Source organism: Pezoporus wallicus, unplaced genomic scaffold (assembly GCF_028554395.1).
Source record: "Pezoporus wallicus isolate ANWC-B61680 ecotype Strahan unplaced genomic scaffold, APGP_CSIRO_Pwel_v1 contig_747, whole genome shotgun sequence".
Lineage (NCBI taxonomy): Eukaryota > Metazoa > Chordata > Aves > Psittaciformes > Psittacidae > Pezoporus > Pezoporus wallicus.
The window spans coordinates 3,651,748-3,670,413 of record NW_026638457.1 but is presented as its reverse complement, the minus strand read 5'-3'; the positions used below and the strand labels follow the sequence as shown (position 1 = coordinate 3,670,413).

The 18,666-nt window shown below is 37.0% G+C and overlaps 1 protein-coding gene across 7 annotated transcripts in view; it reads right to left on the bottom strand.

The window, feature by feature from the left end:
• GRIK2 (glutamate ionotropic receptor kainate type subunit 2) overlaps nt 1–18,666 on the bottom strand; it is a 402,122-nt gene that overhangs the window by 155,406 nt on the left and 228,050 nt on the right. For all 7 annotated transcript variants that reach the window (XM_057410869.1, XM_057410866.1, XM_057410863.1 and 4 more), the window contains one exon: nt 9,818–10,024. In XM_057410869.1, the coding sequence (XP_057266852.1) occupies nt 9,818–10,024 (207 nt within the window). The remainder of the gene's footprint in view (nt 1–9,817; nt 10,025–18,666) is intronic.

Sequence of the window (18,666 nt, the reverse complement as noted above, 5' to 3'; positions counted from 1 at the left end):
TCCTCAGCCAAGCACGCACACACCAGGGGTCTGAACGTGTGGCTCCTCTCCTATTGAGCAGAATTACTATTGCAACAACACCATCAGTAGTGTAAAACTAACCTGTCTCATGATGGTCTAAACCCAGCTGACGTTCCCTATTAGTGGGTGAACAATCCAATGCTTGGTGAATTCTGCTTCACAATGATGGGAAGAGCCAAAATCGAAGGATCAAAAAGCGACATCACTATGAACACTTGGACACCACAAGCCAGTTATCCCTGTGGTAACTTTTCTGACACCTCCTGCTTACAACCCAAAAAGCCAGAAGGATCATGAGGCCCCGCTTTCACAGTCTGTACTCATACTGAAAATCAGGATCCAGTGAGCTTTTCTTTTGCCCTTCTGTTCTGTGGGAGGTTTCCCTCCTCCCTGACCTCATGTTGGGGCACCTGCATTATGCTATGATAGGTGTGCCACCCCAGTCAAACTCCCTACATGCTGCTGCCCCCAGAGCGGGTCACACCGGGCACTTGGCACCAGAAGTGAGAGTCCCTCTGGGGGCTCACCCCCCCCCCGCCTCACTGGGTAAAAAAAACAATCAGCAATTTACACACTTATAATAAAGAAAGCATTACCCCCTCAAGAATGGAGAAACACATTTTTGCAAAACCAAACTTTAAGAAATCATCTTTAAAATGCTACCGAATCAAATACTACAAATACATGCACCCAGTTCCCTTTCTATGCATGCAGATGCAGGTATCTCTGTGAAAAACATAAAACAAATAAAGTAGTACTGAGTTTCCATGGGTTTGGGGGTTTTAGTGTAGTATTTTTTCAGACACAAAAAGTGTTAACAACATATGCAAAAGTTAGTTTGCGTTTGTCATGTTATAGTATATATTAATATACTGTGAGTACTATCTGTTCTAAGGACCTTAACAATAAAACAAGTACGGAGAACAAAGACAGAATGGCATCAAATTTAAATTAACTTTTATTTTTCCTATTTTGCTTGTTTACTCAAGTAGAGAAAAAAAGTAAAATAAACATGTAATTGCCTGGTATCTCACCACTGATATAGAATCACAGAATAGTTAGGGTTGGAAAGGACCTTAAGATCATCTAGTTCAACCCCCCTGTCTTGGGTAGGGACAGCTCACACTAAACCATGTCACCCAAGGCTCTGTCCAAACTGGCCTTGAACACGCCAGGTGGAGCATTCACAAGTTCCCTGGACAACCCATTCCAGTGCCTCACCACCCTCACAGTAAAGAACTTCTTCCTTATAGTCTATCTAAACTTCCCCTGTTTAAGTTTTAACCCGTAACCCCTTTTAATATCACTACAGTCCCTAGTGAAGAGTCCCTCTCCAGCATCCATGTAGGTCCCCTTCAGATACTGGAAGGCTGCTATGAGGTCTCCACGCAGCCTTCTCTTCTCCAGGCTGAACAGCCCCAGCTTCATATAGCCTGTCTTCATATGGGAGGTGCTCCAGACCCCTGAACATCCTCATGGCCTTCCTCTGGACTTGTTCCAACAGTTTCATGTACTTTTTAGGTTGAGGACACCAGAACTGTACACGATACTCCAAGTGAGGTCCCAAAAGAGCAGAGTAGAGGGGCAGGATCACCTCCTTTGACCTGCTGGTCATGCTCCTCTTGATGCAGCCCAGGATATGGTTGGCTTTCTGGGCTGTGAGTGCACACTGCAGCTGGCTCATGTTCAGCTTCTCATCAACCAGCACCCCTAAGTCCTTCTCCACAAAGCTGCTCTGGATCTCTTCTCTGCCCAGCCTGTAGTTGTGCCTAGGTTTGCTCTGACCCAGGTGTTGGACCTTGCACTTGGCATGGTTAAAATTCAGGAGGCTGGCATCAGCCCAACTTTCAAGTGTGTCGTGGTACCTCTGGATGGCATTCCTTCCCTCCAGGGTATCAACCGAACCACACAGCTTGGTGTCATCGGCAGGCTTCCTGAGGGCGCACTCAATCCCACTGTCCATGTCAGCAACAAAGAGGTTGAACAAGACCAGTCCCAACACTGATCCCTGAGGGACACAACCTCTTACTGTTCTCCATCTGGACATTGAGCCATTTACCACAACTCCTTGCATGCGGCCATCCAGCCAGTTCTTTATTGACAGAGTGGTTCATCTATCAAATCGATGCTTCTCCAATTTAGAGACAAGGATGTCGTGTGGGACAGTGTCAAACACTTGCACAAGTCCAGGTAGATGACATCAACTGCTCTACCCCTGTCCATCAGTTCCGTATCCCTATCATAGAAGGCCACCAAACTGGTCAGGCAGGATTTCCCCTTAGTGAAGCCATGCTGGCTGTCACCAAGCACCTTGTTGCTTTTCATGTGTCTTAGCGTGCCTTCCAGGAGAACCTGCTCCAAGATTTTGCCAGGCATAGATGTGAGACTGACTGGTCTCTAGTTCCTGGGTCATCCATTTTCCCCTTCTTGAAAATGGGGGATATATTTCCTTTTTCCAGTCATCAGGAACTTCACCTGACTGCCAAGATTTTTCAAATATGATGGACAGTGTCTTAGCAACTTCATTTGCCAGCTCCTTCAGGACCCATGGATGGATTTCATCAGGTCTCAGAGACTTGTGTACCTTCACGTACTTAAGATGGTCTCGAACCGGTTCCTCTCCTACAGTAGGCATAAGGTCTTCATTCTCACAGTCCCTGTATCTGCCTTCCAAAACCTGGGTCATGTGGTCGGAGCATTTGCCAGTGAAGACTGTGACAAAGAAGTCATTAGGAACCTCAGCCTTCCCCAAACCCAGGGTACCTGGTTCTCCTGATAGCTTTCAGAGATGGCACATCTTGTCCCTAGTCTGTCTTTTATTTGCTTCCAGGACAACATCCCTGTATTCTTCCCAGGCTGCCTATCCTTGCTTACACCTTTTATAAGCCTCTTTTTTCTTTTCAGTTTTCCTCAGCAGCTCCTTATCCATCCAAGGAGGTCTCCTGGCCCTCCTGCTGCACTTCCTTCTAGTTGGGATGCAGCACTCCTGAGCTTGCTGTAGGTGATCCTTGAATATCAACCAACAGTCTTGGGCCCCCCTGCCATCTAGGGCTATATCCCATAGAACCTTACTAAGCAGGTTCCTGAAGAGGCCAAAGTCTGTTTTCTTGAAGTCCAGGGCAGTGTGCCTGCTGCACACTCTTCTCACTGTCCTGAGGATCTCAAATTCGACCATCTCATGATTGCTACAACCAAGGCTGTCCTGGAGTGTCACATTTCCAACCAACCCTTCCCTGTTGGTGAGCACGAGGTCAAGCATGGCACCTCTCCTTGTCGGCTACTCTATTACTTGTAGAAGGAAGTTTTCTTCCACACAATCAATGAATTTCTTGGATTCCTTGTGCCAAGCTATACCATCCCTCCAATAGATATCAGGGTGGTTGAAGTCCCCCATGAGAAAAAGGGCCTGTGAGTGTGAGGCTGTTCTCCCTCTGACTCTGACCCACAAACTCTCTGTTGATTGCTCACCTGTCCCCAGATAGAGTTCCATACTCTCCAGCCTATCCGTAACATAAACAACAACTCTCCCTCCCTGCCTGCCGGGCCTGTCTTTTCTAAAGAGCCTGTAACCTTCCATTCCAACACTCCAGTCATAGAATCACAGAATCACAGAATATTTAGGGTTGGAAAGGACCTTAAGATCATCTAGTTCCAACCCCCCCTGCCATGGGCAGGGATACCTCACACTAAACCATGTCACCTAGGGCTCTGTCCATCCTGGTCTTGAACAACACCATCGCACCATGTTTCTGTAACACCAATGATATCATATCCTCATAGACAGGCACACATCTCTAATTCCTCTTGTTTGTTCCCCATACTATGTGTGTTTTTATAGAGGCGTCGAAGCTGAGCTCCAAATGAATCCATCTCATTTGTTGGAGTTGCAGAAATATCTCTACATTGCTCCGGGCATTTATTATAGGTGCTGGCAACTGATTGGGAGTGCTGGGATGGAATGATTTCTCCCTCCCCCAACACATATAGTTTAAAGCTTTCTTGACCAGTCTGGCAAGCCTCCTACCAAAACTCCTCTTCCCCTTTGCTGTCAGACCAGCTCCCTTAGCCTCCAGTAGATCTAGCCTCCCAAATTGAGTCCCATGTTCTAAATACCCAAATCCCTGACTATGGTACCACTGTTCTAAATATTTATTAACCTGTCAAATCTGCCTAGCCTTTTTAAGGTCTTCCCCTTTTGTTCTGGAAAATTGATGAAAAGACTGTCTGAACTCCAGATCCCCTAACCACCTCTCCCAGGGCTCTGTAGTCCTTCTTAATGTTCTCTGGGCTACTGCTATCTATATCACTATCGCCTACATGGACAACTAGAAGCAGGTAATAGTCAGTGGGACTTATGAGACCAGCAGCCTCTCTGCATCATCCCTGATTTGAGCCCCTGGCAGGCAACATACCTCCCTTGAGACTGGGTCAGGCCAAGAGATGGGTGCCTCTGTGCCTTTCAAAATAGAGTCCCCTACTACTATGACCTGCTGCTTTTTCCTGGCAGCACCAGTAGGGATCTTCTTCACTGGTGCATCAGCCTGTTGTTCATGCGGTAAAGTGTGTGTTTCCTTGTTAGCCCCCTGCAGAACTGCGAAGTGGCTCTGAGTGGGGACATCACATTTAGGAGGAAGCCCCTTGCTTTTAATTGTGCTCTTCCCCTTTTTTTCACTGGTTTTGGTTTTGTTACTAGTTCCCTGATTCTTGGTTTAATGCCCTCCTTCTTTCCTGCATGAGCTACAATGGACACTTGAGGCCCCTGCACAGTTTGGGCCTGGAGAAAGTAGTCCTGCTTCCTCTCGCTTCCCTGACACTTTTTAGCCTATTGACAGCGTCCCACAGCTCAACCCCTGCTGCAGGAGGACCTCCACCAGGGCGCACCAAGTGCAGCCCTGTTCATTGTGCACCATCGCTCCACAAGACCAGAAAAGTCACTCTCTACACTCTAAGCTCTGCCCTGCAACTTCCTCTCTCATCTGTTCTGTCTGGGTGCCTACACTGGCCACCACCGGGGCAACCAGCTCAGAGCTCCCATACTGAGCCCTGGCCTGTTGGAAATTTAGGTTGGAAAGATCATTGAGTCCAACTGTTAACCTAGTTGGTTAACTGCTAACTGCCATCACTAAACCATGTCCCTAAGTGCCACATCTAAACATCTCTTAAATACCTCCAGTGATGGTGACTCCACCACTTCACTTGCAGCCTATTCCAGTTCTTGACAAACATATCAGTAAAAACATTTTTCCCAAGATCCAATCTAAACCTTCTCTGGCACAACTTGAGGCCCTTTCCTCTTGTCCTATCACTTGTCACTTGGGAGAAAAGTTTGACACCCACCTTGCTACAACCTCCTTTCAAGGTTATTGTAAAAAGAGGTAAGAACTCCTGTCAGCCTCCTTTTCTACAGACTAAAAAAAAACCAGTTCCCTCAGCCATTGTGTAAGACTTGTGCTCTAGACCCTACACCAGCTTTTTTGCCCTGTTCTGGACATGCTCCAGCAACTCAATTGCTTTCTTGTAGTAAGGGGTCCCAAAACGAACACAGGATTTGAAATGCAGTTTTGCCAGTGCTGAGTACAAGGGGATGATGCCTTCCCTAGTCCTGCTGGCCACACTATTTCTCATACAAGCAAGGATGTTATTGGCCTTCTTGGACACACTGCCAGTTCACATCCAGCCTGCTTTCAACCAACACCCCCTGCTCCTTTTCCCCAGGCAGCTTTCTAGCCACTCTTCCACTAACCTGCAGTGTTGCATGGGGTTGTCATAACCCAAGTACAAGACCTGGTATTTAGCCTTGCTGAACCTCATAAAATTTGCCTTGGCCCATTAATACTGCCTGTCCAGATCCCTCTGTAGAGCCCTCCTACCCTCCAGCAGGTCAACATTGCTGCCCAGCTTGGTACCTGCAAACTTAAGGAGACTGCACTCTATCGACTTGTCCAGATCAGTGATAAAGATTAAACTGCACTAGCCCCAGTAGTGAGCCCTGAGAAACACCAATTATGACTGGCCACTAATTGGATTTAACTCTGTGCACCACCACTTTTTGGGATTGGCCATCCAGAAGGTTTTTTTACCTAGCAAATCCTGTGTCCATCCAAGCCATGAGCAGTCAATTTCTGTAGCAGAATGCTATGGAAAGAGTGTCAAAAGCTTTACTAAACTCTAGGTAGACATCATCCACAACCTTTCTTTCATCTACCTGCCATAGAAAGAGATCAAGTTAATCAAGCAGGACTTGCCTTTCATAAACCTATGCTGACTTTTAAATTGCGTGCTGCATGATTGCCCTTAAGACAATCTACTCAACCACCTTCCCCAAAAGGGGCCTGTAGTTCCCCAGATTGTTCTTCAGACCTTTCTAAGATATAGGAGAATGTCCTAAATGTAAGGCCTAAATAGTTTGAAACCCTTCTTGCAATTCATAAGTAAGATCTTAGAATACTAGTTCTCTGTTTTTCTGTCAGCACAAGTTTAACTTCTCAGCAGTGCACTCAAATGTCGTATACAAAGGCATTCTCTGTAGAATCTTTTTTTGAATCTCTACTTGTCTCATATTTCAGGCATTTTCTTATTTTTTTAATGCTTGCTTAGTTGATATATCTTTTTAAACTATTACATCTATATTTTTTAAAGAAATATGAAATGAATGACAGTTCACAATCCTAAATATTGCCCAGAAAGGAAGAGAGATAAACCACTTGTCAAAGTCCTGAATTTTCCAAATACAGAGAAGTAACGCAAAACACATTTCTGAAGTCACTACTGATTTACTAGCCTTTGGTTTACTAGCTAGGTTGTCCTGTGAAACATCTGTATTATTTGAACCTGATGATGACTAGCCAGAAGCCCTTAGCAAAAATCTAAGGAGTCTTCAAAAAAAATCTATGTTATTCTAGAAATACAGAAAGGAGGATGTGGTAACGTTCTACCTGATATAAAATATTATTGTTGATTAAGGTGTTACAATCTAGTGATCCTCTATGTAGAAATATTTTGACAATGAACTAACAATAATGCTCAATAAGTAGTAGAAGATGAGTGTCAGTTAATCTAGGAGCATCACTTAAAGAAACAATCAGTAAGAGTTAGGCGTTACACATGACTTTGAAAATGTTGACAATAGGCCAGTGTTTTCATTAATACAGTGAAAGCAGCCATAAAGCAGGTATGTTGCTCTAAAAAGCACTGATAGACCACAGGTTTAATTACCCAGCACATACAATGTTAGTGCAAAAGACAATGCTTGATCTCTCTTCTAAGGAGTCTCTAACTCCTGCTGATGTCAAATTTTCTGAAATTTTGATTAATGAAAGAGACATAGCTATATTGTCCTGCATTTTATTCAGACCTTTTGCTTGAAAATTACATGAAGGAAAACTGTATCTAGCCTTGAAGAGGAAAGAGATGCTCCTTAAACTTTCCTCATGAGGCTCTATAGGGCAAGACTTGCTGTAAGTATGAAGGAAAACAAGAGAGTCCAAACAACATGACAAAATTAAATTTGAAAAGGGAAAAAAGAGAAAAGAAAGAGATGGAAGAAACTGAAATTCCTTTACTTGTATAGATTTTTGTTTGTTTCAGAAAGGAAGAAACCTTCCTTATCAGAAGCTTTGTTTGCTTTTACAACCTTATTTCTTATTGGAAGCTTTTTTTACTTCTACACGGTAATACAAAGAGTTTGGCTCTAGTCCCTCAGGACCATAAAGACCATAAACTGGGGAGGGGGGAAAAAAAATAACAAGTTATTGGAAGAAGATATATCCAGAAGCATTTTAAACATTATATAATTGTCTGAAACTATTCAGTTGAGAGGATAAAAGGCCATTACTATTTTTATAAATGTAAACTTTTTGTATGTAAGCATTTATTAGTAAAATACTGATTTTCAAAAATTCAAAAGATACTGAAGTAAAACACTAAGTTATGTTTAAAGTTAATTCAAATTAGGTAGTGATTTCCAATTGTTCAAGTACATAATTCTTAAATTCCTCCAAGCTGAAAATCCTAGTCTTGAGGCACAAAGAAAAGTTTAATCCTCATATATAATAAAAGAGTAGTCATGATCTAAAAATCTAATGTTTTCTATAATTATTTATGAAAATTTTAAAGGAAAAGCTTCAAAACTGAGAAACTGAGAGAGATTAGTAAAAGTTGTGATCCCAGTTAAGAATTTAGATTACATCTTCCATTAGGCAGTAGCACAGTATAGAACCTTTTTTCACTCCTAAGTAAACATCATTTCAAAAGGCAAAATAAATTTTGATATAAGTTTAGTTACATGTTATCTGTGGGAAAAAGGAACATACGTCTGCTATCAAGAGGAAAGGATTGGAAAAGTTCCAGTTCCACATTCTTAACTGCTGCAACTTCTTCAAATGCATTTTATTTCAAGATTATATTAATTGGAAAATTTAGGAGGCCATACTTATCCAAGAAATCTTTAGGGGCGAATAATAAAAACATACCAAAATGTGATTTTTTTTTTGCTTCTGAAGAATTATATAAGAAATACTTCCACAATTTCCACCCCAATTGCTGAAAATTAGTTCCAATCATTGAAAATTAGTTCCAAATGATGATGTTATTTAACAACTATCAAATCTAATAGCAATGAACACCTATACATTTATACATGTGTGCAAATATGCATGGACAGAGAGTTTAGAAAAATGTCTGTTTAATTTCTAAGTATGTGTATAAGGTATAATACATACACACATTTAAAGATAATATAAATATAATGCTCCCACACAGTCATCTTAAAAGTGTGGTTAGGCATAATCAGTATCTGTTGCAACGGCAATACCAGATTATCATTTACTAGAAAAGCAAGAAGATAATAACCTTCCTAGTAAATATGAATATTTTGATTAGCACATGTTCTGCCCATCTGCTGAAATCCTACAGCAAATTGAAACAAGATTAGTGAATATTTTTATTTCAGCTATCCATGCACTTTCTGCCACTATTAGCAGGTTTCACTTGAATTAGCCATAAAATTGTCTCCCTTTCTTCTTATGTGACAGTGATGTGCAGAGTATGTTTTATCTCTGTTTGACCAAATGCTACTATTTGAAGCAATCTGCCCAAATGCAAAAAAGGACAATGACATAATTTTCAAATTTACTAAAATGCTTCCAAGAAACTGAATTTAACTGGCATGATCAACTGGGAACATATGCTTTGAAAGACAGGAAGACACTCCTGCCTTACTCATTTACAAGTAATTGTTATGGTATACATTTTGACACACATTGCATTAATTTGCTGCTTTAGTATATATTGAGATCTGTTTGCACTTTATTGTTACTATTTCAAGAACGATATTCCTGTTCTTGCTGTATATCAAATAATTCATATTAACACTCCATACAGAAACTTCTCTATGAGAAAATCTCTGATCCACTATAAGAAGATGAAACCTGGCTTCTACTGATTAAAAAAGATGTAGACTTCTGTCACAAAAAAATCATATATTTTTTCTCAGAAATAAATTCTGAATACTATCTCTTCTATATTTTGATTTAGGCATATGCCATGGAACAGCTAATCCAGTTTGGTAGAAACAACACTACCTATAGGCAAAACAGAGATGCAGAACAGTCTTTGTTTAACAAACACATTCTACACTAACGAAACCATTGATGTGAAGCTACTTGCATTACTTTTTTAAACAGCTGCATATTCCAAAACGGTACTATTCAAACGGCATTATCATAAAATTTTCACAAATAGTATAGACAGAATTGGAATCCAAACTGATAATAGAAGGCTTCAAAAGTTAACTTACATGATCAATTAGTTCACGAACCATTCCATTCCACTGTCCACTGGCATCTTCCTGGGCTCCGTATTTTCCATCCTCCACCAGTCTAATCTCATAGGAAAATCCAAGGATAGTAGACAGCTCCCTGAGCAGGTCAATGCAATAACCTTCAAATCGATCATTTCCATACAAGGGTTTGTCAGACTTTTTGAACATAACATACGGCTCTTCCTGTAAAAATTAAAAGGACAGAATGGATAATGAGTGCCCCCATAATTTTTGTTTCTTTTTAATCTAAAGTAGTACACTGGCATTATAACACTCCCTGTACAAAGAACTAGAATTAAAAGTAGAATCCTTTTAGATTTTGGTTATGTCTGTCTAAAGTCTTTATTTACCTTCAAACTGAAGTTAGTCAAAAGACCATCTTTCTCATTTTTATTAAAAAAAAATAAAATTACACTGAAACACTACAGACGTATCTTCAAGGAATACATATAAAACCAAATTTAAGTGTCCTTCTTAACAAATTACATTATACATTAAAATCAAATACATTGTTTGTATGGACATTGTAAGCCTCTTGAAATGCAGAAACAGTGTTCTTTGGCAACTGAAACAAATTAATTCAGACCCTAAACATCAAACGTTTAAAGTATTATGATTTACACTTTTCTTTACACAAGTATTTTAGCTGTTTTCTCAATGCTTTTTCAGGTAAAGTGTAGAAAACCTACAGGAGGAGGCAAATTTCAGTGAAAATTCCTACTGTTCTGTTGCCTCAAATTATAGTCTGCTATTTCCAAGACTGTAGCAAAACCAGGAAAAAGTTAACTCAGAATCAAATTCCATGACGTACAGTCCATGAAAATTTATTTTCTTTAAACATTTTCTTAGATTTAGTTTAAATTACAATGTGACTTTTTTGCATATAGTGGTCTGCAAACAAATTAAAATAATTGACAATGTATTCATAATTATGAGAAAAAACAACATTTAGCAAAAGATAAGATTTTTACATCTGCTTCTCAGTATAGGATAGCCTTCCTCAAATTAATGATAAAAACACAAATACCAAATGGTATCGTTTTCCACTACAATATGGCACCAATATTCAAGTTTTATTTGATAGATGAAATACACAGCTCAGTCTTTGGTCATGTGTTAGACATGGTTTTTTTTCATTTTTTAGAATAATAAAAAATAAGCACCAAGTAAGGTAAGACAAATGATAGTAGATGCAATTACTGCAGCAGATATAAGTTGCAATGAATAATCAGATAAACTCTCCAGGGTAACTTAACAAAATTCATAGAGCCCTAAACCTCCACATCAGCACTCATTGGGGTTAAAGCACTTCATTCTACACACATCCGACAGCTTTAATAAAGATTTGTCAGCATTCCTGATGTAAACATGTGTCTTGAGGTGTCCCATGATTTAAGCATTATATCGGCATAAAACTGGAACTTAGCATGTAAAATTTTACTCAAAATGCAAAGGAGAGCCCAGGAAGATCTCTTGCTTTCTTTAAAGAAGTGTAAAAGGACAATTGTTATGAAATATCTCACATACGACATCTCACATATAACAACTGTAAGAAAAATGTTTTTCAGGGGAAAATCAGGATTCCTTAATGAAATAACACTACTGGCCAAGCACAAGCTGTACCAAGACAAAACACAGAAAGTGCAGAAAAGTAGCAAACCTCAAGCATGAATTCTTCAATCAACAGAAACTTGAAAGTGGGGAGGAAGTGAAATGTAGCTCAAAAATGTGAAGGGCACATGGAAAAGACAAGAAAACAACAACAACAAAAAAAAAAACACACACACAAAAAAAAACAAACCCAAACATAAAACTGATGCAGGGACTACATGCTTTATGTGTTCAAGTTTTAAATTTATAGCATGTGCTAATGTAAAACTGGCTACTAAATACACTCTTAGGAAATTGTCTATGCATTAAACACATGGATGACCATTGCTTCTTGGTGGATTATTACTTCCACAAAAATATTTCAGTAGGACAATTATCATTGATAATGTAGACAGGTTATTTAAACTGAATGATTGCTAGATATTAAAATATTTATTTTAACTTTGTTCATATTTTAATTTTATCCTTCAGCTCCTGAAATCATGACCCTTAAAAATCACTATAACACATCACAAAACAAGTTGGTCAGACTTGCTTTCAAAACGTTTACAAAATGTTCCTTAAGATCTTCTAAGCATTTTCAGCTGAAATTAATAGTCTTTCAACTAGACACATTTCCCTAGAGTGAAAAATAAACAAACAACAAAACCTTCCCTTTAACATTTTCATTATGGCTTGGAATGACACGAGTAGCTTCCAGCAAAAGCCACTGAATAAGCACTGCCCATACACAAGTGCTCCAAGAAAAATATTCCTGAAAAAATCCTCATGCAGAGTCATTTCCAGAAAACATGTTTACTCTGAATTAACTTAGGCTACAGAAAATTGATTCTACCATGTATTTTTATCAAGTATGCTTGTCCTGAAATGAGAGCAACCAAAGGGAGAGTTATCGAACTTTAAAAACACTTTACTTCAACCTAATTAATTTTGCTTCTGGTTAAGCTTACTCTTGATGCATGAAATTTGCCAACTTTGTAGCATACCTTTGACCAGCTCAACAGTAAAGAATTACCCAAATGAAGTTTATATAAATAGAAACACTAAGAACATGAAAATAAAGAAAAAGATAAAGGGCATTGGGAACAATGAAAGAGATGAAAGGGACATGGGTTAATAAATTTTTAGTATCAGTAGCTTACATCTGAAATTCAGGGTTAGATAAACTGACATTTTCTCACAAGTTTAAATCATAAAATTTTATAAACCTTGTTCAAGAATGAGAGTCTAAATTATATAAAATCAAAAGGTTCACATATATAATTATACACCTAATTATACAATCATATAATTCATAGTATTTAATGTAAATATTTTTAGACAAGGAAGAAATGAAAAATGTACATGCAGTACACTCCTTCCAAAGATCAGTGTATACCTACATCACCAAACTATCAAATTTAAAGTTTTCAAGCCCTAGTTTTGCTTCAACTGTTTATACTTCATATGAGTAGCTTTGTCTCTGAAGGGAAAGTCTTCATCCCACTATTTCTTTTTAAAATAGGGGGTTTAGAGGAAGAAAAATAGCAAGCAAACAAAGAAAAAGGTTTGATTCTTCATTTGAGGTATACCGCCAATATCTTTACCACTCGGGATAACAGTATAACAAACAAGTATATAGTAGGATGGAATTTTTCTTTTCCAGAAATGTTATTCTATGCCTTAGGAGTTTTAAAATACAGATGAATTCCATCCTGTGATACTCTGCAGAATTCTGCAGGATCTGAGATCGTGAGGGATAGGATCATGATCTAAGATCATGAGGGCATAGGGTTTGATTCTCAGATCATTCTAGTCCTGTGAAAGTAGGTAAATGAAAGACAGTCAATTCTAGTAACTCAAAAGATGATATAATACAAAGTGATCTTGTTTCATAAAATGCAGGTTTATGGCTAGTTAAAAAGGCATCTAATTTATGTGACCTTTCTCTCAGCACAAGGAAAATCAATGATCTGTAAAGGAGCTACCTAGTCCAGTTGACTAGAAAAGAGTAAGTATTAATTCATTACAAAACATTATGAGAAGGAAATTAATCAGATCTAGAGAAGATGTAAGGAAGAAAAAAAGTTTTATTAAAAACCTGCTAATGATAATTTTCAGGATAAAAATAAATGAGAAGAATCAGAATCATCAGGAAAATATGCCTAGTGTCAGGTGTCCCTGCACATCTCAGGGAGGCTGGAACTAGATGATCTTAATGTCCTTTCAACCCTAACTGTTCTATGATTCTAAAGTAAAACTACTGTAAATAAACATATGGTCACAAGGAAGACTAAAGTAGCAGGTAGATTAAAAATTGTATCTGTAACTACAAAATAAATCCTTGAAAAGTATTTCTTGAGTAATACAGAAAAATTACTAGTTCATTCAAGATTGATATGACCCTCAAGTGACAGATGACTGCTCTTTTCATGCAAACTTTTTGTTTACATGTACTGGTGTTGAATAAAGACATTTTGTCTTATTGATAAGTTGGTGTCTCCTGGCTGCATGGTGAACTTTAAGCACCGTGATTTTTATCAGTAGCTTTATGTGCTAATATTCCATGAATATAAACAATTGGCTTTCTCATAATAACACTCTAAATTGCATTATTTCTATAATACACACCAAGGATACTATCTCCAAAGAGTTTTTTCTTTAGGTATGTCAATATAAGAGTTTTTCCACTACACATTTTCATGTGTTTCATTTGCAAAATTTATCTGTATTTGGTTTTGAATAAATAAGTTGAATCACAAACTTCAAGCTTCCCTACACAATAAAAGATTTTTCTTGTGTTTCTACATGTTAAATTTATATTACAGTTTTACAGACTTGTGTAATGTTTAAAATGAACAGCTAATACTTGAATGAAACACACTTATTCTATACAACTGTGAGCATAGAAAAAAATTACTGGTTGATTTTTTTATTATCATTGTTTTGTAGACTTGATTGATATGTTTCTTTTTCAGACTTGGACAAAAAATACTTATTCGAATTATTACTGTGAGCTTATTAAATGTCAACTACAAAGATATTCCTCGAAATGGCAACAATAAATTCTACATTCCAATTTTAATTTTTATGGATAGTTATCTACATCATCAGTATTAGCATTACTATCAGTACTGAGAAAAGCAAAACAAGACAAAAGTGGAATCCCTGATGAAAACAAAAAAAACATCTTCAAAATTTGACACTGTTAGAACAGAGAATTCTAATCATTAGCTTCTGTTCACCAGGGATATTGGAGTTAAAAGGCTGCCATTTCTAACTAACATTTATGTCAGATTTAAGGAATACACAACAGGCTTCCACAGTTGGCAGTCAAAATTCAAGTGGGAGAGGAGAAGCAATCCACTAGTTACAGTCAATCAAAATAATGTAAAATATTAGGCATCTCACTACTCATTTGAGCTAGCCAGGATATTCTACAGAAGAAACTACGACCAGACACAAAAAAACCTTCAAAGTCACCTACTTCCACTATACTGTCTATAATATACATTAATTATGAAAATCCTTATTTGACATCTAAAATATTTTCTGGATGAGTCACTAGTATGACCTTTTGGATCATGAAACACGTAGTCATAACTTTGTTTTGGTAAATCACAGCCTGAAGAACTCAAGCCATAGTTGTTCTTTTCTGCACTTCCACTCCTCATTTTATCACACTGCTAAAAAAATAAGTTTTATTTATTCCCCCACATTTTACTCAACTTTAGCCAGACTTTAAATTAATTCAGCTGCATCTCAAGAAAGTGTACTAAGTTTCCACTCCAGTAAAGCAAAACAGATATGAGTGAATGCCTATTTCAAGCAAAAACACTTGACTCAATAAACCACAGAATGTGAAAGTGCTAAACTGTTGCAACAGTGCAGCCTGTACTAACCTATTTTTCAGCTGAGCTGAATCATACTGTCTTCATGATGCATGAAGAATATCAAAGACATTATTAGCTCTTACCATAATGGAAAGCAAAACATAATTTTCTTATGATGTGTCTTAAATTTTCAAAAGACTGTGGGGAAAACCTAAGAAAAAAAATGCAAAACCTAGACATCTGGTAAATACAGTAGGCATTTTCCTAGACTGATGGTCCTTGGTGCTCATAAACCCAACAAAGGAGTTATAAATTGATCCTTGCCATTATGTAGAAGTATAGTTTTATTACTAGCATTTAATAATAAAAGGTAATTGAAGCACTAGAAAATTGAGAGAAGTTTGGGTTGAGGCTGTAAATTTGGAATCCAAAGTACTTCTCAGTCCTTATGCAGAGATATAAATAAATGGTCATCCTACCTTCTTTTTGCACTCAGCCAGGAGAAAAATAGCTTTATTGACCTTTTTTTACCAAGTCAAACTTTAACTTGTGCTGATCCTACTGCACTCATTCATATACTATGACTCCCTTCAAAACTCATAATTCTTTTTCTGGTAAGCATCAGTTACTTTTACATTTGAAATACAAACAAGCACTGTGGCCAAGCATATTGCTGCATACTTAGCAAGTCTGAAGGCCAGAAATGTTATTAGAAGTACACAGAAATTATGCTGAATCTTATGACAAGGGTGATTTTCAACTTTAACTCTTGTATTTTGAGCACCATAAAGTACACAGCACGCAAATTTAGCTTTCTCAGTGGAAAAATTCCTGAAATGCTTTAAAGTAGTTTGCTTTAGATTTTTGTTACACCAACTGGTCACTGGATTCAGAGGAGTGGGACTGGGGCAAGAGTGAAATGAAGTTCAGCAAGGGGAGGGTTCAGCATCTCAATGCTGAAATGGGCATAAGAAGTCTGGGAGAGGTAGTTAGGCACACACTTATCACAACAGAAGAATATATAGAAAGGGGTAACAACACTAGTAAAAGCTGAAAATAAGCGTTGTGGTTAAGAATTGAACATTCCTTTAGTTTCCAATGTAAAAAATTTAATACATCTGACTAAAAAAAATAGAAAAACATCAAGTTTGCAACTTTTTTGCTAGATAAAAGCAGATGCAACTATTTTCTGGCAGTATACAATTTAAAAAGATTTGTGAAAGAGAAATAGCTGTTTAGGGCTGCCATATTTGGAACCAAACATTATCAAGTTATTAATATCTTGATTTAAATTGATTTGATTGGTATTGATTGAATTGGTATTGATTGAATCAGTATTGATTGATTCATTCCAGAATGATAACAATACTAATTATGAGAAAATGCCTGCTCACCAGTATCTTTCCTCAATATATCCCGTAAAAATGAAAATTAAAAATATTAAACATTTGCAACTCTGTCTACAAAGACATCCATTTTTATAAAGACAAAATGATATTTTTATATATATTATTTTATATTATTATTTATATTGTTTTATATTTTTATATATATAAATTTAAAATCTGAAAAACTAGCCATTACAATCTCATGTTTTAAATACCCTTTGGGTGCAAAAGAAAGGGAGAGAAAGTATCCAAAATGAAATATGACATACCTAAAAAAAAAAAAAGCCAGATACTGAAAACTTGGTCTTCACTTGATTTTACATCTTGATTTTGAAAACAAGATGGCATTTCTACAGTATCAGATTTTTAAACATTATAAAAAGTAGTATTTATAAATAAAATACAGTTTGGGGTTATTACATTTTGAACTAAATAAAACTGTTTAGAAAATCTATTATAATTATTCCTTCTAAAATATTCAGAGTGATTTTTTTCAGAGAAGTATAGATAAAGAAGTATTTTCATATTCCAAAAGTAACAAAACCCTTACATTTGAAATTATCACGCACCTTTCATAAGTTTCACATATTTCTTAAAACTATCAGAATTGACAACTGTGAGCTGTTCAGAACTATGATCTAAACAGATATAGAAAAGCACATGAACACTAATTACAAGGGAAAGGAAAGGGACATTCATTTCACCAGAACAGGACAAATCAACCTGTGCAAGATGTATAGGCTAGTATGTAATTTAGTATAAACAAACACCATGCACATACATTTATATATATGGAAATTGAATTACAAAGTTTAAAAGTTTCCCAAGTAAACGTAGAGTACGTATAAAATAAAAAAAAAAAAAAAATTAGCTATATCTAAAATATATTAAAAAAAATCAGAGTTCTGATATTTTGCATAACAGTCAAATTAGGAGCATCAAATAGTAAGAAATCTCTATTAATGGCTTTGAAAGGATTTTTGTTGCATTGTTGGGGTTTTTTTGTTTGGTTAGGTTTTTTTTTAAACATAGGATATTTAAAATGTACAATTTTAATTATGGAAGAAATTTTGAAGTTTCAATACAGATTTAATTTAAAAAATAACATCAAGAAGATTGAGATATCTAAACCTATGGTTACAAAAAACACAAACAGCATATTTTTGTTATTGTTATTTTTCAAATTTTTCTCCCTGTAAAAAAGCTGACTACCACTCCATCAGATCTGTTCAGCTGGCATTTTGGGCTGCTATAGGGTCAGAACATAGAAACCAGATATGGTTCTGCAACAAAACTACATGCCAGTAGACTTCTGAGAAGTGATAAAGTCCTGGGAGCCCTGACCCCTTCTCAGAATAGAGCTACGGAATAGCTCAAGGAATAATCTTTCAGGTGGTTACCTGTATCATGCATTATGCAGACTTCAATACAAAGATAATATCACATAGTTCCATCCTTACTTACAGTATGAATTACAGTTTATTATTATTTTGCCTATCAATATATTTTCCTCTGCAGTAGACACAGCTGCAACTGAAACACAGAGTATACTCACAGATGTAAGGATCTTGATGATTACAATATAAAGGAGGAAAAAAGATATTCAGAATTTCAGAAGACAATTAAAAATAAAAGAAACACTGGGATGTTTAGAAGGTAAGTTAGTGTGAAGCAGACTACAGAGAAAACTGATCAAGAGTCCACAGCTGGCAGTATACTATAGACTATTGAGAGAAAAGCAGCATAGAAAAATCACATGAAGAGATTTAAATGAGAGAACTGCCTTTTTTTAAAGCAGTATTTTCTAGACTTAAAAAAAGGAAGGTGATGAAGAAGAAAATATGTTTCTATGAGCTGTAGTACTTCATACTGTTCCCCTGTACTGCTACAAAATGAATATTCAGTAATATGCTTTCTGCCTAACAGAAATGTATTTATTAAGCACAAAAAGTTAAAGTTACAAAAGTAATCTAGTACATGTGTTTTCTGCACCAGAAAAATTTTTGGTTCCCTT